General features: G+C 42.1%; 3 protein-coding genes across 3 annotated transcripts; 1 reads left to right on the top strand and 2 right to left on the bottom strand.

The window, feature by feature from the left end:
- Nucleotides 1-437: 437 nt before the first annotated feature.
- foxn4 (forkhead box N4) lies at nt 438-5,259 on the bottom strand. The gene is made up of 9 exons (XM_028413905.1): nt 5,180-5,259; nt 2,821-2,987; nt 2,213-2,325; nt 2,014-2,124; nt 1,801-1,928; nt 1,613-1,709; nt 1,320-1,527; nt 825-1,217; nt 438-742 (listed from the first exon to the last, which is right to left on the bottom strand). The coding sequence occupies exons 1-9, from the start codon at nt 5,257-5,259 to the stop codon at nt 438-440; spliced, it is 1,602 nt and encodes a 533-aa protein (XP_028269706.1).
- Nucleotides 5,260-15,151: 9,892 nt separating this feature from the next.
- myo1ha (myosin IHa) lies at nt 15,152-21,646 on the top strand. Its single transcript, XM_028413321.1, has 31 exons — nt 15,152-15,280; nt 15,356-15,471; nt 15,566-15,764; nt 15,863-15,943; nt 16,492-16,671; nt 16,759-16,857; nt 16,944-17,060; nt 17,160-17,231; nt 17,321-17,440; nt 17,743-17,810; nt 17,902-18,007; nt 18,088-18,168; nt 18,233-18,324; nt 18,581-18,675; nt 18,782-18,828; nt 18,913-18,993; nt 19,144-19,249; nt 19,324-19,441; nt 19,530-19,643; nt 19,715-19,791; nt 19,863-19,931; nt 20,005-20,089; nt 20,169-20,331; nt 20,406-20,489; nt 20,559-20,652; nt 20,730-20,785; nt 20,868-21,003; nt 21,083-21,153; nt 21,233-21,330; nt 21,416-21,515; nt 21,620-21,646. Exons 1-31 carry the CDS (start codon nt 15,158-15,160, stop codon nt 21,644-21,646), a joined length of 3,075 nt encoding a protein of 1,024 aa, XP_028269122.1. The 5' UTR covers nt 15,152-15,157.
- A 369-nt stretch (nt 21,647-22,015) lies between these two features.
- On the bottom strand, nt 22,016-25,056 carry kctd10 (potassium channel tetramerization domain containing 10). The gene is made up of 7 exons (XM_028413322.1): nt 24,928-25,056; nt 24,200-24,413; nt 23,954-24,123; nt 23,752-23,838; nt 23,621-23,673; nt 23,325-23,520; nt 22,016-23,205 (listed from the first exon to the last, which is right to left on the bottom strand). Exons 1-7 carry the CDS (start codon nt 24,928-24,930, stop codon nt 22,987-22,989), a joined length of 942 nt encoding a protein of 313 aa, XP_028269123.1. The 5' UTR covers nt 24,931-25,056; the 3' UTR covers nt 22,016-22,986.
- Nucleotides 25,057-25,240: the final 184 nt, after the last annotated feature.

Raw genomic sequence — 25,240 nt, 5'->3', positions numbered from 1 at the left:
AGAAAAAGAACCTGTGTTATTGGAAATATTTTGTGTTTTGGGATGAAGTGGGTAAATACAGTCAAAAGAAAGCTTTTCTGTGGTGATAGCAATTTGAAACATTCAAATATATACAGCAAAAGATTGATGGAGTCATCACGTTCTCCAGCTGCCTTTTTATAAATATAAATAAAACATCACAGCAATAATGTCTAGCACAATACAATAGACAAGAGAAAGGGCGCTACATGATGGAAAGGCTTTAAATCGCAGAATGAACAGTAGAAAAACGGGTGGATGCTAATTTACTCAGAGTCTTTGTACTCATATAGGCTTTGAGTCTTTGCTTGGCAAAGCTATACTTTTCTTAGAGCCACCTGCAGTTTCAGTGTTTATGAGTCTGATGATGCTTTTCATGTTGTCTTGAGGACTGTATGAATTTTCTCCCAGCAGTTCTACTATTTAAGTAGAAGAGAAGAAACTACATTTGTTCGGTTGGCGTCCACAGAAATCCACAGACTGCTCGGCTGCTTGCTGTTGCCTGATGCGCCCATGTACTGGGATGACAGGGAATCCTGGGAAGTGTAGGAAGTGTAGTGCCCCGTCACCTGCACATCTGGCAGCGGTAGGGTCGCTCCACTGGAGACGGGAGGCAGGGCTGCTGTTCCCAAGTCACAGTCTGATAGTCGAAGGGGCGAGTGACTGAAGGTGCCCAAGGCATCCAGGTTAAAGCTGTCGTCCTTCATTTCCTCCCACAGGTTACCTGAGCAGATAGATGTACATGTTACTGAGCCGATGGAATTACACTGCAGTTGTCTGCAGAATACAACTTAAATAGTGTTTACCTTGAAGAGCAAAGTCCATGATGCTGGGGTCCAGTGTATCCACCTCTGTGTGCGTGTCACCATGCACGATGTAGAAATCGTCTGGGGGCTTGCTGGGCTGCAGGGTGAGCGGACTGTGGGAGAGTTCAGGGACTGTGTGGAGGGGAGGTGTCTGGGCCGGGGCAGGGGACATGGGTGCCAGTCGAGCCTGAGCCTGGAACTGAGCCTGAAGCTGGTGGTGCTGATGCATGGGAAGACCTGGCAGGGACAGCGTGACTATAGGCTGAGGCTGCAGCTGGGCTGAGACTGGCGGGGGGAGGCCGGTTGGACAGTTGGGCAGCCGGGTCATGCCAGGCTCTAAAGCCTTTCTTCTGCAGTTTTCTGGGCGGTCTGTGATCAGCTTGTCCAACTCATCTGTAAGAAGCGAGACAGACAAAAAAAAAATGAGTCATTGTCAGTTTCTGATGCCTTGTTGTGTTGTTTGACCTTTTACTTTTAATCCAATAAAGTTCTGACCGGGGTTAGCCATGCTGCGGCGGATGGCTGGAAGGTCCTTGCGTTTCCACTTCTGCATCTCTTCCTCCATCTTGTCAATTTTTGCAGGGTTCAGTGCCCATAGACAGCCCTTACGGGATGAGCTGCTTGTCTTGTTCTCCACCTTCTCAAAGCATTTGTTTAAGGAGAGGTTGTGTCTGACAGAATTCTTCCATCCATCAGGTGCAGTCTGCAGGTAAAGAAGTCATCAATATTCACACTCTTTGTCTGCACATCCTTCTCTCTCCTGCTGTAATATTAATAAAGTATCATACCTTAAAATAAGGAAAGTGTTCCTTCATAAAGCTATAGATCTCACTGACTGGGAGGCTGCCTGTTTTGCTGTTCTTCAGAGCCATGGCAATCAAACAGCTGTGAAAACAGAAGGATTCAATTAAGTTCAAAGCAATCAGGGTGAAACATGATGAGAACCTCCAGGAGGACATCTTGTTTGTGTGCTGACCTGTAGGAGTAGATTGGCTTGGGGAAAGACTTGGGCTGCAGCTCCTGGTCTTGTGGAGCCAGGCGAGGTTGTGTATATATACTTTGGTTGTTGAAAGAGACATTGCTATAAAGCCCACCAGTTGAACACTAAAAGAGAAAATGGAGAGATTAATGAGCCTTTTCATAACAATAACTTCACTGGTTAAAAAGAGACCTTTTGTTGGTATATTACCTGCTGAGCAGTTTGGGTTGGAGAGTACACCTGCTGGGGTGTGGGCTGGTAGACTGAGGTAGGGCACTGGTATCCTGGAGATGGCAGCCCATTCATGGAGAATGGAGACATCTGTAAAACAAACACAGAGGGAAGTTTACATTAAAAGATAACAAAATAAAATCAAACAAAATAATTTACTATAGCTGTTGATACTCACACTCCCACTGTGGATGTTGATAATGCTGATTCCCACAGGACTGTGTTGCATGTTAGTCTGGAGGTGGAGCATGGAGGCCTGACTCTCAGCCATCGTCATGCTGCTCAGCTGAGCTGGAAAGAGGAAGATTCACACATTCATTTTTCTCATGCTTGCTTCTCATCCAGAAATGTGTGATGCTATTTCTGTGGGGTTACTTTTGAAGCATTTGATAGATTAATATGATACAAGAGGTAGATAGAAAGTTGGGTTTGGCTAGAGTCATAGAAATCTTCAGACTAATAGCTCTTCCTAAAGATGAAGAAGGAAAAGCACAGCACAGATTGCTGCTGCATCATCAATTACGTCACCATTATAAACTCAAAAGAGGCAAAATTGCCTGAAACTTAATAAGGTATGTGAATAGTTACAGGTTGAGTGGTTTCTCTGTCTAAATCAGTGTAGGAGAAGATACATTTCAAATTTTAATGAGTTTGTAAATGAAATCATAAAACGATCTGCAATCTTGTGAATGTATTAACTGCAGAAAAAAATATCTAATCTATCAGTCATGGTTCATCCAATCAGAGAGGTGTTGCAGTTTTTGAATCCCCTCCCTGTCAGCTCACCTGTCTGTTGCTGCAGCAGGCTGGCCTGGGAGGGCCCGTTGCTGTTGCCTCTGCCATCAGCCATCTGCTGCAGCCGAGGCACATCCACAGAGGTGAGCCATGACAGAGACTGCAGGTCCCCAGGGAGGTCCTCCTCCCTCAGCTGGGAGGGGTCCGTGGTCAGAAGCCTGCAAGACAGGAGAGGAGGAGGAGGAGGGGTGTGGTGGGTTGAGGTGGGGGTTGTGGGGTTAACACGGCTGTCGGCTCAGACGCACACAGATCACAAGTGGAATTCAAATCTAAACACTTGATAGAACATTTTGTCCTTCAGGGTGAGAAGCGCTGCTAATGAGTCTGAATGTGGGGAAACAGAGATGAAAGCTGCTCGGCGGAGCTGTGTGTTAGCCATCCAGGATTTACCATAAGAAGATTAACCACAAGTGTTTTAGCAGTGACAGTTTTAATCAACAATGAGAGGGTTAAATAAGCTTTTCATTCACAGCAAATCATCTGTTGACATTATCACTTGTTTTGTTTTTCTTTACTGGAGTGTCACACTGATCTTTGCTTATCAGCTTTGTTGAGTAAAGGTGGATAAATATAAAATGATATAGCCTAATTGCAAAGTAACAGAACATTTTTCCATTTATTATTTTAGGAATTTCGGTGGTTTCTGTTTAACCAGTGCACTGCCGGTACCAATCAATTTTCAGTTATTATGTCTTTTATGTGGCGAGCCTCAAAAAAGGAAGAAAGAAAAGAGAGGAATCCTCTTGAATCCTCTCCAGTCTTCTCTGCACACGCACTTACTGTGAAAAGGTTTAGTAATTGGGGTCGCTATGACAACACATACTATTCAGTTACTCCGTGTCTGTGTGTGGACAGTGCAGGAGTAGACCCCCACACCCGCCCATACAAACGCACACACCAAATCTCCTAATAAAAAAATCAACCCTGTGTCAGGTGACCATGGTCTCGGCGTACCCATTGGCTGAATCATAAGTAAACAGCGCGTGAGATCGTTTGAAACATGGGACAGCAGCACATGTTGCCTGCAACAGTTGGCCTTGTCTATTGAAAAATGATCACCTATTGTGTCCCAAACGACAAATCTGCCCAGTGGCACGTGGCTCTATTGTCTTCCCCAGACCCTTCCTTGATTGTCTCTGTCATTTCTTTTCTTTACCCAGCCCTTGCATTAATCTGTTGGAATGACAGCCCTCACATAAGAGGGACAAATAGGATGCCATCTGCTTTCCTGTCCCTTTCCAGCCTCTATCCTCAGTGCTCCCCCTCTCCAGATCATGCACCCCACCCCACCACCCCCACCCCATCCCCTCTTATAACGGGGAAATCAACGGAGCCTCAGGCCAGAGGGGGAGCAAATGTGGCCTGAGGTCAAAACTGTGAGTTGGCTGTCTGAATAAATGACATCATTGCTGCCAGGAATCAGCAGCACACGTCCTGAAACCGCTAGAACTGTACAATATTTCAGAACTTCGAACTTCAGCTTGTCTCTCTGTTTTGTTGCTGTGACTTTTCTTTTTGTATGACGGTATGAACATTGTTTATTTAGTGTCTGTTCAACATTTGAGTGCAGGTTTTTTTTTGCATATAGCATTATAAACACTGTAGATCAAATGGATCCAAACTATGCACGATATTGGCACTATTTAACGTTTTTTCTTGACAGATCTATTCAAGTCTGAATCCATTACAAACCTACTGATATAAACAGAAATAAATAACACACCAGGGGGTACCCCCCCCCCCTTTTTACTTTGTGAAGTATAGAAATTGCTCACTGATGCAAAACATGTTGAGCTGGTGTCTCCATGTATCATCTGAGCCTTTCCAGAAGTTGAACAAGACTAAATATTGTGCCTCCTCCCCCTCTCTCTCTGTCTCTGTCCCTCTCTCTGTCTGTCTGTCTGCAATCTCCCTTCTTTTCTAATTGGGAGCCACTTGTGCACACTGGTGACCCAGAGCGCCCTGTCTCCCCCTGAGCTGGCAAGCCAAGAGGCTCAGGCTCTCCGTGCGCCGACAGCGGGAGTGTAAACAGAGCTGATGGTTTCTGACAGATCCATTCAGACTGAAAATCATTTATTCTTTGGGATTTTTTTTCCTCTCTTCTCTCTTTTTCATACAAACCCCCCTTGTGCACAAAAAGAGCTGTCCATCTACCATTAGATTAAACATAGTGGCTTAAGACAGCTGCTTCCACAACGAAATGTGGTAACTTAACTTGCGTTTGATTCATAAAAATATGCATTTTATCTATTGAGCTCTCTCAAAGTCCAGGTTTTTTTGTTTTGATTTGTTTTGTTTTTACAAATTGTGACAAGATAATAATACACAGAGGTTTCTGCTACAATCCTACCTGTAGTCCTGCGGAGACGGATGATGCCCAGCATTCTCAATTATTCCTGACATCCTGGAAGTTATTCCACCTTCTATCATTTCCTGGGATGTGTAGTGCCTTTGCATTAAAATAATAACAACACAAACGTTACTATTAAAATCTTCACTTTAAATTTACAAAATAAAACCCAGACATAAAAAATAGACATTACTGCATTCAATTCAACACCTTCTTATGATATGTCTAAAAATAATGTAATACTAATGTAAGGTTTTTTATAAGGAGACACAAAATACACAGGTAGAAGCATGCCTTTGTTGTGGCTGAAGCCCATTTGTTTTTTGATCTCCTCTAGTTAAAATGTATAAAATATACCTAATATATCAGGTATTTATTAAACATGCAATACATGTGTTTTTACAATATTCTAGACAGCTCAGGTTTAAAAGGATCATTTAGCCTGCCCACAGTTAGAGAGGATTGTGGTTAAAATAGTTTAAATGACAAATGGATCAACAAAACAAACAAACACAAAACACAGTGTGCTGCTTAAAAATAAGAATTCATAAAGAAAATACCTTTTTAAGTTGATATTTGAAGGATGTAAGAGCCGGTCCTCAGCCCCTGTACTGTATTTCACTGTGTTGCACTTGATTCTCCAAAAACCGTTTTTAAATTTCCCTCTCTGGAGCTGTCCAGCGCTCTGACATGCGCAGTGGAGACCTCAGCAGAGCTCCCAGTGGCCCTGGGGGCAGGAGGATCCCATGAGTTTGACAGCTGTTGTTAAGACAGTACCTGTCACAAGCCCCGACAAATATCCACAGGCTTTCCAGAAAAACAACCAGGCCGAGATTTTCTTTTCTCTTTGTGGAGTTTGTGGAGACTTTGCGGTGCGCTCCTTTTTTACCTGGGCTCATCCAACAGCAGCCGAAAACAAGCTCGTTTCAATAGAAGTCAAGCCATACTCTGTCAAACACCCCACTACTGTTATTGGATGATTCTAAAGCACCTGATACCATAAACATCACAACTGTTTCCTGTCTGTCTGTGCGGCTCCAGTGGCGCACAGGTGCGTCTTAATAAAGCACAAAAACCATCAGTCCAGGCCTAAATCCTGCTCAGGGATGTGTATTGCGGCAGAATACTATAAGCATACTAGATCTAGATTACAAACAATAAATCGACAGAAAGAAAACGCGCCAAAATCAATAAGAAATGATGAAGAATGATGATTAAATATCCATTTGCTCCAACTGTCCTCCTGCGAGGATATTCCCAGTGACTCCCTTGTGCGGGTCTAAGACGTTGTGAGTCGCTGCTTGTGGTGGCATCTGTGTATGTGAGTGTGAACTTTTTTTTTTAGGGAAGTGCTTGTAGATAATTTGCTTCCCGCCGCTGTGGCCGCGTCCTGCTCGTCTCACAGCAGTGGGAAAAAGAGCCGGGGAGGCGGGTAGGAAGGGGCAGGGGGCCGGGTGGGCTGCAGCAGGAGGCGGCAAAAGCTCACACACTTGTCAGGAGAGCAGCTCCTCTTTAGAGGGAGGGAAACAACGTGGCAATAAGACAGAGTTGTGTCTTGGGTCGGTAATGCGTTACAACACTGTTGTAATGTAAGGTGTAATGTAATGTAATGTTTGTCTTGTATGTCCCCTGTTATAGTTCTGGATTAAAGTCCCATGCGCAATTTCCAGATTGTAAATCCATACATAATATTCTGAGTAGCCTAAATATATTTGCGTGATTTCTAATTTGATCTATTTTAATAGGATTAATACACTTTCAACCATTCTCGGTCTTAAGAAATTATCTTTCTGATTCTCATAACTGTCAGAGAAAAAAGTAGAAAAATAAGTTTCTCCTGAGAAATGTGGCTCCAACATTTATTCTTATTCATATTCATATATATCTCACTTTCCTTTTTTTTCACAGTTTACTGACACAAACCCGCCTTCGGAACATTTTTGTTGCTACACCACGAGGTAGGAGTAGAAAGTGTGTGTTTGTTAACATCACGTAGACATAAACTATGAAACCAGTTTGTGATTAAACTGCGGCCGGAAATTAGTGGGGAATTCCTTACGGTCTGCAGGGAGCCTGCAGTGGCAGCAGTATCAGCCCCATGGGACCCTACAGATGGTAAATCGGCCCGTCACAATAGGCACAATCAATGATTACATGCATGAACGTAACGGACAAAAACAAGACCGTCCTCAGGGAGCGGGTCCTTTAGGTCCTAAAGCCCGCGGGGTTCTGATCTGGAAACAAGGAGAGGGACACTGATGATGATGATGATGGTGGTGGTGATGATGATGGTCCTTTAATGTAATGCTTGTGAGCAGAAATCCTGCAGCAGGTGGACAAAATAACAGAAACACCTTACTACAGCAGGGATATTAACAGCTTAATGAAAGGACAACCCACCAACGTCTTGTTTGTTTTAATTTGACTAATTAATCATTTTAGGCTGCATTTTCCTGCTGTTCCAGTTGATAAATTAGCTTTGTTTGGTTGTTTGTTTGTTTGTTTTGGACACCGTATGACTCTGAGATTCTCAATGGCAAGTGGACCCGCAAAGAAAACAGATGATAATGCATCTTTTCACTAAATAATGCCATTTAATAGCAATGCAGAAAATAGCAAATTTGCAGTTTAGTGTGATTCCTGGTAGATTTTAAATGACTTGTGTTGTCATAGAGCTGAGAAAACATGACCATGTGTTTAGTGTTTGAACCTGTTTGAGACCTGATCTTCAGGAAGTCACTCTAAGACCTCTGTAAATTACCATGTTGCCATGTCCACTTGCCAGCAGAGTTGGTGATTGTCTATCTTTGTTTGTTTGGAACACCCATCAGCTGTGGCATTCAGCCAGTGGCAGATCTAACGTTTTTCCTAATCAGGGGCCATATTTTACACCGATGGGGCCAAGTCTATGGCTATAGCACAATTTGTTTACATTTCACTTGTCACTTTACACATTAGCTTTAAAGGCCATTAGGTAATTTATTTCAAATATTCAAACGTCTGCAAAGATCCAGATGTTCAAATATATGGTCCTTTGCATAATACAGTCAAATACAAGCAGAAATGACCACTAACCTATAACAGCATGCCTTGGAGATGCTATTCCATAACATTTAAACATGAGAATAGGTAACTAAGGCACCTCTGAGGGCATGACCTGGCTGTGTGTGATGCAGTGCCACTTAGAGCACGAGGACTCCCTGCAGCTCAGGAACACAGAGTGACGGCTCTCCTCTCTCATGCCTGTTCAGGAGTAATGGGGAAACAATGGGATCAGCGCCCGAGGGCTGGCCTGTGTTTGTAGCCTGTGTTTTTGTCTTGCACCAAGTGTTTACTCAAAACACATCAACCCCTCTGAGAATGAGGTCAGCTCACCCCTCTAATCGCCTCTGCAGGCAGAGACAGAGTGTCCCCCCAAGAACAGCATGTCACCCAGAGTGACCCTCTGGCCACACAGAGGAAGCGGCTGTCAGTCGTACTTAGCCAGGGAGCAGAATCAGTGTCCTGCCAGGGACTTTGTTTTCCCACTGAAGCCTCAACCTGGAAGGAGCAGAGTGTCCAGACTGTCAGGCCTCAGGTTGCCCTGTCAAAGGTCACAGAGTTAGAGACGACTTACAACAGGTTCAGGTGTAGTTACACTTTCACAGATGAAGGTGATACCTGCATTAATTAGTTAGGACAATCTTACATCACTGTATTGTGTTCATTTCATGTCCACTATACACAGAAGAATCTGTTACTATCAGGTGGCAAATTCATTTTTTTTCATGGGAAGAACAAAAACAATATTGTGGATGTCTGAATTTAAGTGTTTTCATACCAAGAATAATATGCATTGGAGCATTTTCCTTTAAGTGTTTCTAGGCAACTTCACCAAAGTGAATGATGTTTCAATACCAGCTGTACTTTACACATTGAGACTTCATCAGTTCATGTCTATACAAATACATCATCATATGTTTACTAAAACATGACCACATGCTGTAACGGCCCCTGTGAACAGTCAAAAGGACAATTCTTCTCTATAATTTGTATGATAATTTAAATGAAATGTTTATATTCTACAATAATGATGGATCTGAATCCACCACTCTGACTTTTCACTTCTGTTCCGTCTGTTTGTGTTGAACTGAACAATGGAAAACCTGCAGTGGATGTTTTATGCACTGACATAAATGTTGGTCCATTACAAATGCCCCTGACAGGCTGCTGGACTTTCCAAACCTTTTGTCCTCAAGGATCACAGCAGACCCTATCCCGACTGCTTTGACCTGTGGACCTCTGAGTGACCTGTGTCACCAGCAAAGCCCTTTGGTCCGAGGGCGAGGTCAGGCCTTTTCACCGCCCTCAAAGGTATCGATGGAGCAAAAGTTCTCTTTTTTTTCTTTTGGCATTGAGTGTAGTAGAGCATCTCCAAAAGAGCTTTCATTCAGTTTTTCTGCACAGCCGGCACATGGTCAGACACCCCTAAGTCAAGCTGTCTGGGTTACTTTGCATTCAGTCATTGCAGTGAACTTACAGAGACCAAAAATGTTTCATTCTTGGTGTGATCACATGCTTTGTAAATCAAGAGTGATGCAGTCTGATTATTAAAGACACACTACCTTAAAATAGGACAGAATGTGAAATCATATCATCAACAGAGATAGCTCAATGTTTTTCGTTCTTCTTGCTCTTTATGTACAGAAATTACTTCTAAGTTAAGAAGTGTCCGATGTGGAGTATGAAGTAACCTCTCTGTCCCAGCACTTGGAGAAATGATGACGGGGCCCAGCCTTCGTTACGCTGCTCTGAAAAATTAGAATAATGGACTATGAAAGAAGGAGAGATCCAAAGAAAAAGGGACAGGGGGAAGAAAGAGGTCTTTGGGAAAAGAGGAATTAGATAGGAAGAGAGAGAGAAATAAAGGGAGGGGAACAGTGAAATGGACACAAAATAATACGGAGAGAAGAGAGAGAGGGGGCAGTAGTGGTGTGATGTGAGTGTTATCATCAGTTCTCATTCTCAGCATGGAATCTATAATGGGAAAATCAACCTCTCTGACTCCTGTGTAATTGGATTTGCCGGGTCTCGTGCTGAATCAGAGCCCAGTGGGTAGCACAAAGCTTGTTAAGATTGGACAAGCATTGCCGGGCCGCTGAGCCGGGGAGAGGTGGGGCGATGGCAGAGGTAACCTTGACAACTTTTCTGGAGTGGAGAGTGAATAATTCAATATGTTGAACACACTACTGGTCAGCCATTATAGCCAATTGACTGAAAGCTTTCCAGACATTAATCAATTCATAAATTAGATGAAATCTGAGCTTTTTCCTCACATTTAGGCCACCGGAGCAGAGAAAAAGGACACCTGTGTTACCTTGGAGGGAGTGTGTTTTCTAACAGTGGTTACCAGGCTACACAGGTAAACACATTGATACTCCCACCCAGTCTTTTAGCACAAATTGCTTTAAGGTGTGGGCATTCCTCAGGACAAAAGAGTGTAAACAATGTATTAGAATTCTTGTACCAAATCCAAACTCCATTTAACAGGATTTCCATTCATGTCTTTTTAATGAATCCAGCTTGATGTAATAAACTATACTGCACTGAGATCTAGAGATAGTATATCCTATGATAAATCAGTAGAAATAAAATGACTTTTTAACAAGAGCCATTGGGAAGTTTATATTTTGTTTTCCTTTATCTTATATTCATAGATCTGCTATAAGATCTATAGTCAATTGAAGGTTTATTGGCAGGTGGGTGATACCTCTGTGGTCACTCTTTTCATGACATTTACGCTCTCATTCATGCCCCCTTCTGAATGCTCTCAGGACATTTAGTTAACAGTGTTGATAATCATTCTCACTGAGGCAAAACATTTGATTAATTGCATTTGGACATCAGCCTGGTTACAGAAGTAATGTTTTATTAAGCATGGTAGCTCAGGCTGCAGATCAAAACAATGCTTCTCTGTTAGCCAACATTGTTATACTGAGTAATAAAGCAGTTGGTGATTGGTCTGTAATTTACCCACCTAATCAAAGATCAGTAACCAGAGCTCGTGGATCGTGCCAGCAGGAAGAATAAGACTGGGGGCTTTATTTTGCTGTTGTAGTGATGTAATGGAGCTCAGAGGTATAAGAAGAGAAGGAGAGACAGAGATGGAGGAGAGGGGAAAGGGGGGATGGTTGGATTGGTGTGGTTTGGATCTTGTTTCTGTATTGTTATGTTACACTCAGCAGAGCAGTAGATACCCAGGTAAGCACATAAGATCTCTCTGTCCCTCCACCTCCAACGACATGAATGATTAAGCACTCGGCCTTCAGTGCCCTGAGCCTGGGTGAGGATGATGTGGAGGAGCATACACTGACTTCCCTGCAGCATCACCAGCATTGCACTACCACAGCAGACTGCATCAATGAGCCACTAAGCATAACAGAAAAGACAGAAATGTGTTTTTTTCTGCTTGCACTGTAGAATATTGTCAAGAAAACCAGAGGATCACTGGCTCGATGCAAGCAGACACAGGAGGACCCAGCATTTCTCTCTAACTTCTGTGGAGAGAAGGACGTTGTTTCAGTGTGGAGCCTCACTGAGATTCTGCATCTGACAACAGAATTACACAACTTCAAAAATGCAGGTTTGTCATGTGCTCTCTTTGAGTTTGCTATACAAGAGTTCATAGTGAATTTACTGCTCTACTCCTCCGTAAGATGTATTTCTCCTCCCATTGTCTGTGAGTTAAGATGATGGATCTTCATCTCAGAAAAACTGATATCTTTGTTGTAAGCATTAAGAGATGACAAAATTGATGCCGCTCATATATGTGAAGCTAGCCGCCAGTTAGCCTAGCTTAGCACAGAGAAAAGAAACAAGGGGTGATAGATGACTCTCCATAAGCATCTCCATTAAATAAAAGTATGAGAAGTGTGAGAGTGAATGGTTGTTACCATGTTAGCCCTGCGACAGACTGGTGACCTGCCCAGGGTGTACCCCACCTCTCGCCCATTGACAGCTGGGATAGGCTCCAGCTCCACCATGACCCTGAAGTACAGGACAAAGCAGGTTCAGAAAATGGATGGATGGATGGATATTACTTGGGCTGAGTGCTGTGACTTCTGGCAGTCTGCACCTGTTGCCTGGCAACTGTGAAAAATTTTAAACTTCATTTTTCTTTTTATAAATTTAACACACAAAGTGTTAATCAGAGGGATTTTTACTGTTTTGCAGCTGATAGGCAGATTTTGTAATTATTCATTGTCGTCATCGTCTACTGTCTGCAATCTGTGCTAAGCTAACCAACTCTAGCTCCATGTAGTGGAAATGTTTTAAACTTTCAAAAACATATGAAATAATGGGTGAAAATTCATTTAGTTACAAGTACATGCAGCTCAACGAAATATTATGTAAAAAGTCAATACATTCTGGGTCAGGCAGGTCTCTGTGCAGACACCTGCCTAAGAAGCTCCACAGGGGCATGATGGCACCACCAGGAGAGGGTGCTCCTTCATTAAATCTTTTAATATGAACACTTTTCTCAGACAGTGCTAAGCTACAATAATTATCCACAACTGAAAGATGTTGACTCAAAAGTTATGACACAATCAATCAAACAGCTAAAGTGTTGGTGCATTTAACAAGAGCTGAACAGCTTATCGTCTTAGACCACAGACCACAGCTTATTAATTAACCCTGTATTAAGTACCAAATAATCAGGCAGAATCCTCTTTAATGGGGAGATAAACTTTCCTCCAAGTTGGTAAATTGCTTTGTCTTAGCAGCTGCTCCCTCCCTCCCTCCTCCTTCTACTTCTCTCACAGATGAGGTCACTCAGTCTCAGGCAACACTGACACTCTAGACCAAGATGAGGGACCATCTCTTAATTAAAATACAATTGGTTGTGCTGTGAGGTAGCGATGCAATCCACCTGATCTGACAGTGGCTTTGAGGATTCATTACATAATCATTCTTTCCGCTGTGCATCAGATTGTGCAGTCTATTGTTTAATTATAACTAGAAATACAATCTACATGTGGCACATTTGGTTTGTTAGACATATAAGACTGCGAATAGCACGTGCACAAGGAGAACTCTGACTCTCTTGTCCTCTTCGACTGAGAACGCCCTTTCAGTGTTCAGCCTTTTTCTTGCACATAAAAAAACACTGCTGCCGGCTGCAGACAGCTTTCTTAAAAAGAAATACCTGCAGGACACCAAAGGAAGCCTGAATGGACAACAGCAAACCCCAAAACATTAGCACTATTATCACCACTCAATTCATTCGTCCTTCTCCTGACAGGAGCTTATCTGTTCATGTTTTTACTTGTAATGCTGTATGGCAGATCCCTAAGTCACGCTGTCCCAGCACATTGTCTGCTTGTGCTGCCCTGAGAGAAGTTTGTTCCCATGAAGGAAGGGGGTGTCACAGATACCCCACAGCAGCACCACGACCATCACATCGCCAGATTGATTCTGACGTCCAAAAAAGGCTTCCTTCAATGATATTGTTCACCTGTCTCATTGGCTTAAAGTGGGTGGTTGGGAGGGAGGAGGGTGTGGGAAGGGGGTCGGGTGAGGGTTATTGGTGGGGACACGGGGTGAGGGGTATTGTTGAGGAAAGGGGTGAGAGCGTTTTGAGGGTGCGGGGCTGACAGGTGGAAAAAAAAAAAAAAAAACACTCTCATCTGACTAGCCTCCTCTGTCCTGCCATGGGGCCCCGTATGAGCAAAGTAATGAAGTCCAAATTACAGCACAGGATTGCGAAGAACAAGCCTCTATTGTTTGCCCTCAGGGCACACTAAAGCACACTAAATGAGTGTCACAGCAAGCAGCGGGGCACAGACCGTTACTGCACTATTTAGTCTGTCCTGTTGTCTCAAGACGGCCCCGTTTCAGAGGTTCTCAGATCAGACAAATACTGCTACCCCTCGTACCCCACCTCCCCCTCCCCTCCTTCGCCTTCACCCTTCCTCTGTACAGCTAACCCCTCCCCAACTCCTCACCCCAAAATAGGCCAAATCTCCTCTATTGTGTTTCGACTGCCTAGTGTGAAATTCACTGTGACGTTAAATGTTTTCTAATGAATAATTACTGAATGGATATGCAGGGGGAATATGTGTAATGGATTGTAGACTGCATTTTAAAGACGTCTTTTTTGTCTCTGCTCCGTGGTATTTACAGGACAAAAACACTTGGCCTTTCTCAGAAGAAATGAGGGCCCATAGGCGGAGGATAGAGGCAGGGGGAGAAGGGGAGGAGAAGGGCTTTGTGTCAATTAGATCCAATGGATTATCTTTTTTAATGTTTTTACAGAGAGAGTTGAGAATCAAAGGACTTCTGCTTCCAAAGGAGAGAGAAAAAAATACAAAACCAACAAAAGCTGTGAAAACCTTTGGTCTGAGTGTCGGTGCTGCGAATGCAAAACAGATTGGTGGAATTTTTCCCACTATGCTTCTTAAATGTGCCGCTGTTTTGGGCTCCCCAAGTCCATTTGCACAGTGTGTTGTGTTTGGTTGGTGCGTCAGCTCAAGGGAACTATGGGCTGCCGGCCAAGGTCCCTGTGCTCTGTGTAGAGATCATTATCTTCTCTGTCTGTTCATCTACACAATCACAGACCTTTGCTTCAAAGACATATAGGACCTCTGGACCCTCATTTCAATAGAACTAACATGCACCATGTTTGTGCTTTTTCTGGTGCTTTTTTTCAGTGCTGTTCTCACCCATGGAGACATTTATTCAAACATTCATTTGTCCAGCTGCAGTTGTCAAAATACACAACTGAATGTTTTCAATAGTAATGTTGTGAATGTTATTCTGGCCCATGTTTGCTTCCTCTAAACTTGGGGAATAATCTAATCTAAATACACACATTTCTAAAGTTTTTAACTAATGTGGTTAATAAATATGTTGGTAATGCCCAAACATTACATTTTATAAAGTGTTCTCTGTCTGTGTATTTAATGCTTAATGCCACTTGTTGCACAGATTCAGCTGGACATGGAGGGGGCCCTGACTGCCAGGGATCGGGTGGGAATCCAGGACTTTGTCCTTCTGGATGAAACCACCGATGCAGCTTTTCTCAGCAACCTAAAGAAGCGCTTCAGCAATGATCTCATCTATGTGAGTCTGACAAAGGACCCTGCTTCTGCTGCCAACAAATGCATGTGTATGTTTACGATAAACCCTTTCTTTCAGACTTACATTGGCACATTGTTAGTGTCGGTCAATCCCTACAAAGAGCTGGACATCTACAATAAGAAACAGATGGATATCTACATGGGTGTCAACTTTTTTGAGCTTCCACCGCACATGTGAGTCTATAATCTGTATGTAAATTGTTTATGTTTAAGTGTAAGTATGTGCATTTATCAAAGGTTTGACCATTATTCCTTTGCATCCCTGCAGCTACGCCCTGGCAGATAATGCCTACCACACCATGCTGACAGAGTTCAACAATCACTTCATCCTCATCTCAGGAGAGAGCGGAGCCGGGAAGACGGAGGCCTCCAAAAAGATTCTGCAGTATTACGCTGTCAGCTGTCCCAGCACCACTCTCCTAAACACCGTCAGAGACAAAATGCTCATGTCCAACCCTGTCCTAGAGGTCTCATGGTTACTTAACATTATATATGAGTAACAACATACCAAAACTGCCAAACAGGCATGTTAATAGGAGCCATTTTAAATTTTGTTTTCCTCCAGGCTTTCGGAAATGCCAAAACATTAAAAAATGACAACTCGAGTCGGTTTGGGAAGTATATGGACATTCAGTTTAACAGTGAGGTAAGGATCAACCCAGTGCCCACACTAAGATGTTGCTATTAAAGGTTTGCGCAACATTTCTGAGCTAAAACACACACATCATACACATACATTGTCAAACATGTCAAATATAAATGTATCAACACTGTAAGCTGTCCCTGTGCTTTGACTAGCTTTTAACATTTTTGTGTCAATGCCATGGATCCATATTCAGTCTCAGAAATGTTGAGGCTGTATATGTCTGCAGTAATGTTTAAAAATGTTTAACGGCAACTTTTTATTGTGGAGACTGGGTGGCAGATACATATCTCCTCTTTGTTGTTGTATGTATCACACATAAGCCTATATATATATATATGCATATGTTATGAATATAAATCAACATTATGAAGCGATTAATTGTTCAGTTTATACATGAATTACAGCCTGAAAGGAACTAAAAGAAGTACTTTAACATAAAGGACATACTTTATCCCAAACATTTTTAAATCTAGCCACTGGAGCCGAGGCTGTATATGTTTTTTCAGCAAGTTGTAGAGCTGCTGTCTTTAGGATCATGGTGCCCATAGGGGGATGCTGTTGGAGGTCATATCCTGAACTACCTGCTGGAGAAGTCGAGGGTTGTGCACCAGAATCACGGGGAGAGAAACTTCCACATCTTCTATCAGCTAGTGGTGGGAGCATCGGATGACTTGCTGCACCAGCTGGGTTTAGAGAGAGACTGCCAGCATTACACATATCTAACTCAAGTATGTGGAACTCTTAGTTATAAATGAAATCTATAAGAAAAAGCTCCACTCTGACTGCTTGTTTCTGTGTCTATTATTTCCACACAGGGGGAGTGTGCCATTGTGTCTTCCATTAATGACAACAATGACTGGAAAACGGTCAAAAATGCACTGCAAGTCATTGAATTCGATGAAATTGACACTAATGTAAGTTGGATGCTAACCCAGATGTCCTGATTTATACTCCTTATCTTGAAGATTCACCAGTGTGTTGATATTATGGTTCTGTGCAGCACCTCTTTGGGATTGTTGCGAGTGTTCTCCACTTGGGGAACATTCAGTTTGAGTGTGACAGTAAAGGCCATGTACTCCTGAGCAACAACAATGCCGAGCTGCGCTGGGTGTCAAACGTAAGAACTGACAGATAACTCAGATACTCCGCATGTTTTGGAATCCACTCTCCAAAGTTTCTTTATTATTTTAATATATATTATATATATTATTTTAAGCTGCTTGGTGTGGATGCCCACACTCTCCAGGAGGGACTAACATTCAGGAAGCTTGAAGCCAAAAAGGATCAGGTTTACTCATGTTAAAGCGTCTTTGAGATGTATTCATCATAATGCATTGTGATTCTCATGTTTACAACATAATCATTATATTGTTAAAGGTCCTCAGCCCGTTCACCATTGATCATGCCATCTATGCCAGAGATGCCCTGGCCAAAGCCATCTATGGGCAGACCTTTACCTGGCTGGTCAACAAGATCAATGAATCCATGGAGAACAAGGTGAGGATGAGGGCGATAAAAGGTCTTAGCAAACTATGGCCCAATCCCTGGCCCTCGGAAAGATGCTGTACCCCAAGTTCTCCAAATGACAGGAGAGCACGCTTTGTGCTGGCTCTGCTAACGTGTACGTATGAGAGATGTTTGTGTAGCTAGTTAGAAAAACACAATTTAGAATTTAGCAAATGATGTTGTTGTTGATGATGATGATGATGATTATTTCATACTTTTTCAGAGGTTTCAACTCTGGGCCCCCTTCTTGTGATCACATCTTTGCCACAGTTTTTTGTGTTTTCCTCTGACAGGACCCTTCACGCAAGATGATCATAGGACTTTTGGACATCTATGGATTTGAGGTCTTCTATGTGAACAGGTGGGTGGTATTATCATATACTTTACAGTACTGTATTTTTGGCCTACATGGTTGAATGTTGAGTTGCTGTGTTTTTGACCTTTCTCCTCAGTTTTGAGCAGTTCTGTATAAATTACTGCAATGAGAAGCTGCAGCAGCTCTTCATCCAGCTGACACTCAAAGCTGAACAGGAAGAGTATGAAGCAGAGAATATTGAGGTAACCCAAAGAAGCAATAAATTAATACTATTTATTTGCAGTCAATTTAGTTTAATTTGTTTCATAATGTGTTTGTTTAGTGGGAGCCAGTACAGTTCTTCAACAACAAGATCATCTGTGACCTGATTGAGGAGAGACACAGAGGAATCATATCTATACTGGTATGTGCCTGGACAGGGCAGACATTTATTAAAAAATGCACATTATTCACTGATTATCCTGCAGGACGAGGAGTGTCTCAGGCCAGGAGATGCCACAGATCTCACATTCCTGGAGAGGCTGGAGGAAAAAATGGGAAATCACCCACATTTTGTCACGTGAGTGAAAAATATTCCACAATTAGAGAGGTGGAGCTTAATTTAATTTGCTTTTTTTGATGATTTTGAATCAGGCATTTTGCAATTAAGCAGTCAAATAAATATGCTGTCCATCTTTGCAGTTCAGAGCTTTTATCTATATTCTGGTGTGCTGTGAGTGAGTCGACAGTGAGCCGATAGAGACAGAGGATTAGGACTCTGCTGTAAAGCCTCTCACTCTTCACCCCTCTGTCTCTCTCCACCTCTTTGACTGCAGACACAAACTGGCTGACAAAATGACACGTAAGACTCTGGAGAGGGGAGATTTCCGTCTCTTGCATTATGCCGGGGAGGTCACCTACTGTGTTGTGGGTAAAAGGAAACACCGTCTCAGACCATGTTATACTCATTAACATCTAAACCTATTTTTTTTTAGCTGACAGCTTCATGACTGTAAATGTTTTCTGTGTTTTTGTAGGTTTCCTGGACAAAAATAATGACCTGCTGTACAGAAACATTAAAGATGTAAGGCTGCAGCTTCAAACCTAATGTTTGAAATACATGATTAGCTGTGTAATAAATGTGTGTGTGTGTGTGTGTGTATTTTAGCTGATGTGTCACTCAAAGAATGCCATAGTCAGAGAGTGTTTCTCCACCATGGACCCAGACAGCAGGAAGAGGCCAGAAACAGTAAGTTCTCCCATGTTTTAACCCTTTACATCCTTCTATCGAAATCTCATTTTTTCTTGTCAGAGGCAGTCTGACTGTGTCATCTTTGAGCCATGTGTACCTGACAGATGAGCTGTTGGGGATTATGACCCCCTCGTGTTGTGTCTGTAGGTGGCGACCCAGTTTAAGAGCAGCCTGCTGAAGCTGACAGAGATCCTTGTGGCTAAAGAGGCGTGGTACATACGCTGTCTGAAATCTAATGAGTCCAAGCAGTCAGGTACATTTAGTAAAATAAGGTCAATGTTAATGTGGAGATTTTTGAATAGGACTAAATGATCCTCTGTCACACAGGTCAGTTTGATGAAGCGCTGATCAGGCACCAAGTGAAGTACCTGGGCCTGATGGAGCACCTCAGAGTCAGACGAGCTGGTTTTGCTTACAGACGCAAATATGAGATCTTCTTAAAGAGGTATGAACAGTACCTCTGGGTATGTTAAACCTCATGATGTATAAAAAATGAAGAAGGAATGTTTGATTATTAATATTGGGTCTTACAGATATAAGCCACTGTGCCCAGCCACCTGGCCACACTGGAGAGGAGAGCCTGCTGATGGAGTGGAAATCCTGGTTCAACATCTGGGCTACCTGCCACATGAGTACAAAATGGGACGGTGAGGACAGCTGTCTATCTCATCTGAGCAAATGCACAAACCAGGAATAACAAAAAAAAAATGTTTTGTAGAACCAAAATATTCATCCGTCATCCGAGGACACTTTATGCCACAGAAGATGCTTATGAGAAATGCAAACATGAACTGGGTGAGTGGAAAACAAACACGTTCAGCTATCATAGCAGTGCATTGATTCAATGCTGCACTCTTGATTTGCAGCAACTCGACTCCAGGCCAAATACAAAGGATACAAAGCAAAAGGAGAGTTCAGGAAACAGAAAGAAGCAGGTAAATACCATAAATGTGTGGTGTTTGTGTGAAGAATGAAACAAACTCTGTTGTAAATATGTCACAACGTCAGCTACAAAGATTGAAACTTGTTGGAGAGGAGTGCAGGCCAGGAAGGAGAAAGAAAGGAGAGCCTGGGCTGTCAAAGTCATCAAGCAGTAAGAAAAAAGATGGCAGACACACATTACCGTTACTTGTTCCATTCCAGCTGATGCAGTATTTTACAACCTGTTTCAGATTCATCAAAGGCTACATGACCAGAGGGCAAGCGAAATGCACTGATAACTCAGAGTACCTGGCCTTTGTGAGACAAAACTACCTGAACAGACTCAAAGACAATCTGCCAAAGACTGTTTTAGATAAAACCACTTGGCAAAGTCCACCGCATGTGCTGAAAGAGGTACATTAACTTACTCAAGTAAAGTGCATAAAGGAATGAATAGTACTTTAATTTTGACTGTGCATGATGTTTAGACATCAGAGATGCTGCGGAAGATTCACTACCGTCTTATGGTGCGGAAATATGTCAGAGGAATCACACCGCAGAGAAAGGCTCAGGTAAGATATCACATTTTATACAATCCAGTCACCCTTTTTGTTGCTATGAAATACTTTTTGTCCTTTTAGTTACAACTTAAGCTCATCACCAGCTCCATCTTCAAGGGTAAAAAGGACAGTTATCCACAGAGTGTTGCTCAACCTTTTGAAAACACCAGAATCAGTAAGTACAGACATCTAGCCGTGGCAGTGTCATTTGTTTTTGTTTTTAAAACTCATCACATCACTGAACATCTCCAGACGAACAGGACATAAATGCGAGGGTTCTCCAGATGATTCGCAATGAGCACATTAAGGTAATACTATGCCATTGTATTGTATAATCTAGGGCCACTCAGCATTAGTCAGCTCCCTCTTCTGCATTCTGTGCTTCTGCAGTACAGCGTTCCAGTGATTAAATATGACAGAAACGGCTGCAAACCAAGGCCCCGACAGCTCATCCTCACCCAGACAGCTGCCTATGTGCTGGAAGAAGCCAAGATCAAACAGAGAGTGCTGTACACCTCCCTCAAAGGTTACACCAGTTGTTTCAACCTTCAGCTTGCCAGGTTTTTTTATTGAACTAAATATGTGTGTTATTTGGCTCATTACAGGGATTTCAGTCAGCAACCTGAGCGATAGCATCATTGTATTCCACATAACATGTGAGGACCCTAAACAAAAGGTAAATGTAGCATGTAGCAGGTACCCGGATTTTATTCACAGTGTAAATATGATCAGACATCTGATTGTGTTTTAACCAGGGAGATCTGGTGATACAGTGTGACTACCTGTATGAGTTTCTGACCAAACTCAGTGTCATTGCTAACAAACAAAATGCAATCAAAGTGGTTCAGGGCAGGTGAGTTGGTTTTTTGTTTTGTTTTGTTTTAAGCAGGTTTATATGTACATTCAGTGAAAACATTTGTGTTTGCATTAAATCTCAGTATCAAGATTGAAATCCAGGCAGGGAAAGAGAGTGCAGTGGACTTTACCACCGGACAGGAGCCCATGGTATATAAAGCCAAGAACGGACACCTCATGGTGGTGAGTTATGAAATAATAAATGTATGCGTGACCTCAGGCTCTGGGCTAAAATTCTCCAGGAAAAAAAGAGAGATGCAACAAGAATCCGACTGTTTGTCACCCAGGTTGCATCTCGGGCCCGGACGAGGTAACATGTTGGGCCGAGGAGACATACAAGAAGCCCCTGCATATTTCATCAGGAGACCCCTACGGAGGAGATCAACATGTCTGAGGGTGTACACCTGACCAGACACAGCAGGATCACTGGATGATAGTTTGTGGGACAGAAACATTTTTTTTTATCTACAGCACACATATTTCGGTCAAAACCTGCTTTTCAATTCAATATTAAACTGAAAAACGAATAATAGGAAAATAATCTGTGCTTAAATACTTTAAATATACTTAACTTTTTGAAGTAAAAAAAAAAAACTCATTCAACCTTGAAAAATAAAGCCATATGTATGATAATTTTGTATGTTCACTGCTAGTGGGAATATGAAATTAAAAAAACAAGAAAATATTTGTAGAAATTTATTTGTGATGTATAAATATAAAACATACATTTATGTTCACTTCTGTACAGACAGACCTATACGTACTGTGGTTGTTAGACATACGTATTTCAACTCAAACCTATAGTGTGCAAACAGTACATTCTCTGATGAATGCCTTGATGAGGGACAGGTCTAATTTCTCTCCCTGTTAAAAGCTTGTAGACAGGGTTCTCTTCCTGCCAGGAAGAGCTCTGGTTACACTCATACACTTCAACCTCAGCATCCATCATTCAATCAGCCCAGTACATTTAACACCTCAGGTCACAGCTCAGGTTCCCTCCACTGAAAATAATGATTTGTTGGGAAAATGTATCAGTGTTAAAACTAAATGTGGCAGAAGCACTACAGTAAAATGTTGCATTCTGTCGTGATATCTTAACTGTGTAAAAATAAATAAATTTTTGGCTACAAAATAGCCCTGGTAACATTTTCTAAGAGTAAAACAGTGCCACCATGTGGCTCTATTGTATACAACACCTGGTTCAACCACTGATGACATTACAGTGGACCCTTCAGAACCATTGTCAAGAATTATGTACATTAACTTCTAGCTGTTCACATGATATACTTCTACTCTCCTGTATGTAGTTACAATACACAGACTCAGGTGAAATTGTGGTCACTGGACATTTTCAATCTACACATCCATGTCTATGAGCTTCTGCATGGTCGTAGATAACGGTGATAAAAGTTATAACAAACAGAACAACACACGACAATCTGACCACACAGCAATGAAGACAAGTGGACACAAAACACAATCACTTCACCACTACACACAGTTGTTTAACACTCATCTCATAGTAGTCTCCTGGGGAAAGCTGGTAAAATAAGTGGGGGAGTGAAAACAGAGGCGCTAGGTGTTGTAAGGCACAAGCGTGGTGCAAAAACTGTCCAGGGTCTGAGATACAGGCTGGCAGATTGAAGGAGAGAAGTCACTGGTGGTGGTGTGTACGGTCATCGGGTCGTTTGATATGAATCCTGCGAACTCGCTCAATACGTTCTCGCTCATCATCCTCATCTAGGTGATTTGATCGTCCTGCAGCGCCCCCTGTGGCCTCCAGCAGGGCATTGTCAGGACCCCTACCATCATGGGACTCGTACAGAAGGATGTTGAGGGTCTCCTCATAGATTCGTGCCTCAGGAAACTCAACCTAGGGGTGAAGTACAATGTTACCCACAAGATGGTAATACATATTTAAACATAATGTACATTTATGCTTACAAAAGTAAAAAATACTCTACAATGGACATGTACAAAATGCATAATTACCTTTGTCTGCTTCTTCTCTGTGGCATAAACAATGGAAGTGCAACACACTTCAGCAATCTTGCGTCCCTGGCCATAAAATGACCAACAACAGATCTCATCACCGATCACGTCTTTGATGAAAAGAACCCGACCATTGAACCGCAATGACAGCTTGTCAAACAGCTCAATGTTTTTCAGCATGTTGTCATCAGAATTGCTGAGTTAAAAAAAAGGAGTTACAAAACGGCCAACTTGCATGGTTTCATCACATTTTATATGTTGGACACTGATCCTTTGATCAGGTAAAGAGGACTTACCTGGTATATGAATATTTGTTGTTGCTTCTGTTATACAGCAGTTTGACAGTAGGCTGTGAAGACAAAGAAAGGTTCAAATTGTAAACAATATTTTTATTTACTCAGCACAGTATACTAATAACTTGACATACCTTATTTGAGGTTGCAATAAGCCTCTGCTCTTCCTTAGGTGATGTCATCAGAGGCACTTTACAAAGAGGTTCATAAGTTTCTTTGTTCTGGGAAAAGAAAAAATGTTTTATTTTATTTTTTTTAATTCCAGCTGCAAAACTGCAACAAACTGTACAGCTTCTAATAACCAGAATGTGAAATAAACAACTTTAATGACAGTACCTGCAAGGCAGCTGTGCATTCATCAGCTAGGCCTTGAACCAGATAATACTTGGCCTCAGCAAGGAGCTCCTCAGTTTCCCGTCGGCTGTCTGGGAGCGGGACTGCCCCATCTCTAAGGTAGTTAAGGATTGTTCCAAAATGTTTTCCACAGCGATCAATCAAGATCCAACCTTTAGATATGAAATTATAGTATATTATAGACCAAGTCATGAAAAGTGTGGAAAATTTTAACATTTAACAGCTCACCTTCACTATCTGTTAGGACCTCCATCCTGCCACTGAACATAGCTTTGAGCATTGTGTCCTGCTTGGTTAGTGTCTGCATTGTAGTGTAGTACAGTGCTCCCCCCACATTTAACTTCACATATTTAGAGCTTGGACTGGAGCCTTTGAAGGATGTAGTCCTTGTTGTAGCTGCCGGCACTGCCGAGCTCACCACACTCTCTCCTGACATCTCTTCCTGTAGGAAAACAAAATGAGTCATACTTCAATCTATTTTTAGCTGGGGTTTGATAAGTTTTACGAAACCAATAGAGGTCTCAGGGGAATAAGGTTTATAAGCCATTTGCTGGTAAAATCAGAGTTTTAAAAACAGATTAACAAATATATTTTAAATCTGCAAAAGAGCAGGCTATTGTATGACACTTATAGGACAGCAGTTGCCTTTTCAATAATGGTTTTTCTGGCAAAAACTATACAGTGAAAGGCCAGCACACGGCAGGGGTAACCGGGAAGACTACAGAGCTTTATACCTTTTCACGACACACCAAGCCACATCGTTTAATCCATTAGGTAGTGATTTGATTTTAGCCACCACAGCTATTGACCTAGCTAGCTAGTTAGCATGGACTACAGTTGAGTTGATTTGACAAATCTAGTTATATTACATAATATGGCAGTTACCTTTAAACATCTTCTACATAATGTTAGTAACGCATCTGACAGACTTTTGTTAGAAACATTGACATATTTACCATAGAACCCACAGCCGACTTCGTAGATGTAGCTTGCTAACGTCAGTCAGCTAACACCCATTTCCTTCCGGCCCACCAATGCGCAGTTATACAACTGACGTCAACCGTCCCAAGCCCGTTTAAAGGGATAGCCACATTACATCGTTTAATATTACATAGTTTTTGAAAACTACAAAATGAGATAAAATATAGAAAAAAATGAATTTAGTTTTTTTTTTATCGCCGTTCGCTTTATTTACATTCAGTTCAAGTTTGTTCTACAAATCGATTAAAAATCTTTTTATTTCACTGGCTTCTGCTTCCGTTGTTGAAG

The sequence above is a fragment of the Parambassis ranga genome, chromosome 9 (genome assembly GCF_900634625.1).
Source record: "Parambassis ranga chromosome 9, fParRan2.1, whole genome shotgun sequence".
In the NCBI taxonomy this organism is placed as follows: domain Eukaryota; kingdom Metazoa; phylum Chordata; class Actinopteri; family Ambassidae; genus Parambassis; species Parambassis ranga.
Note: the sequence above shows the minus strand (reverse complement) of the source record. Positions and strands in the feature narration are given on the sequence as shown.

Bases quoted from the DNA above. Each gene is read 5' to 3' on its own strand.
- foxn4 (XM_028413905.1), bottom strand. From the start codon at position 5,259: ATGATAGAAGGTGGAATAACTTCCAGGATGTCAGGAATAATTGAGAAT. The intron at 1,929-2,013 runs GTAATATACCAA...TTTCTCTTTTAG, and splicing joins CAACCCAAACTGCTCAGCAG to TGTTCAACTGGTGGGCTTTA. The intron at 1,218-1,319 runs GTCAGAACTTTA...CGCTTCTTACAG, and splicing joins CCGCAGCATGGCTAACCCCG to ATGAGTTGGACAAGCTGATC.
- myo1ha (XM_028413321.1), top strand. From the start codon at position 15,158: ATGGAGGGGGCCCTGACTGCCAGGGATCGGGTGGGAATCCAGGACTTT. The intron at 17,061-17,159 runs GTAAGAACTGAC...TATTATTTTAAG, and splicing joins AGCTGCGCTGGGTGTCAAAC to CTGCTTGGTGTGGATGCCCA. The intron at 18,169-18,232 runs GTATGTGCCTGG...ATTATCCTGCAG, and splicing joins GAGGAATCATATCTATACTG to GACGAGGAGTGTCTCAGGCC.
- kctd10 (XM_028413322.1), bottom strand. The intron at 23,839-23,953 runs GTACTGTCATTA...TTCTTTTCCCAG, and splicing joins AATGCACAGCTGCCTTGCAG to AACAAAGAAACTTATGAACC. The intron at 23,521-23,620 runs GTAAGTCCTCTT...TTTTTAACTCAG, and splicing joins AACAAATATTCATATACCAG to CAATTCTGATGACAACATGC.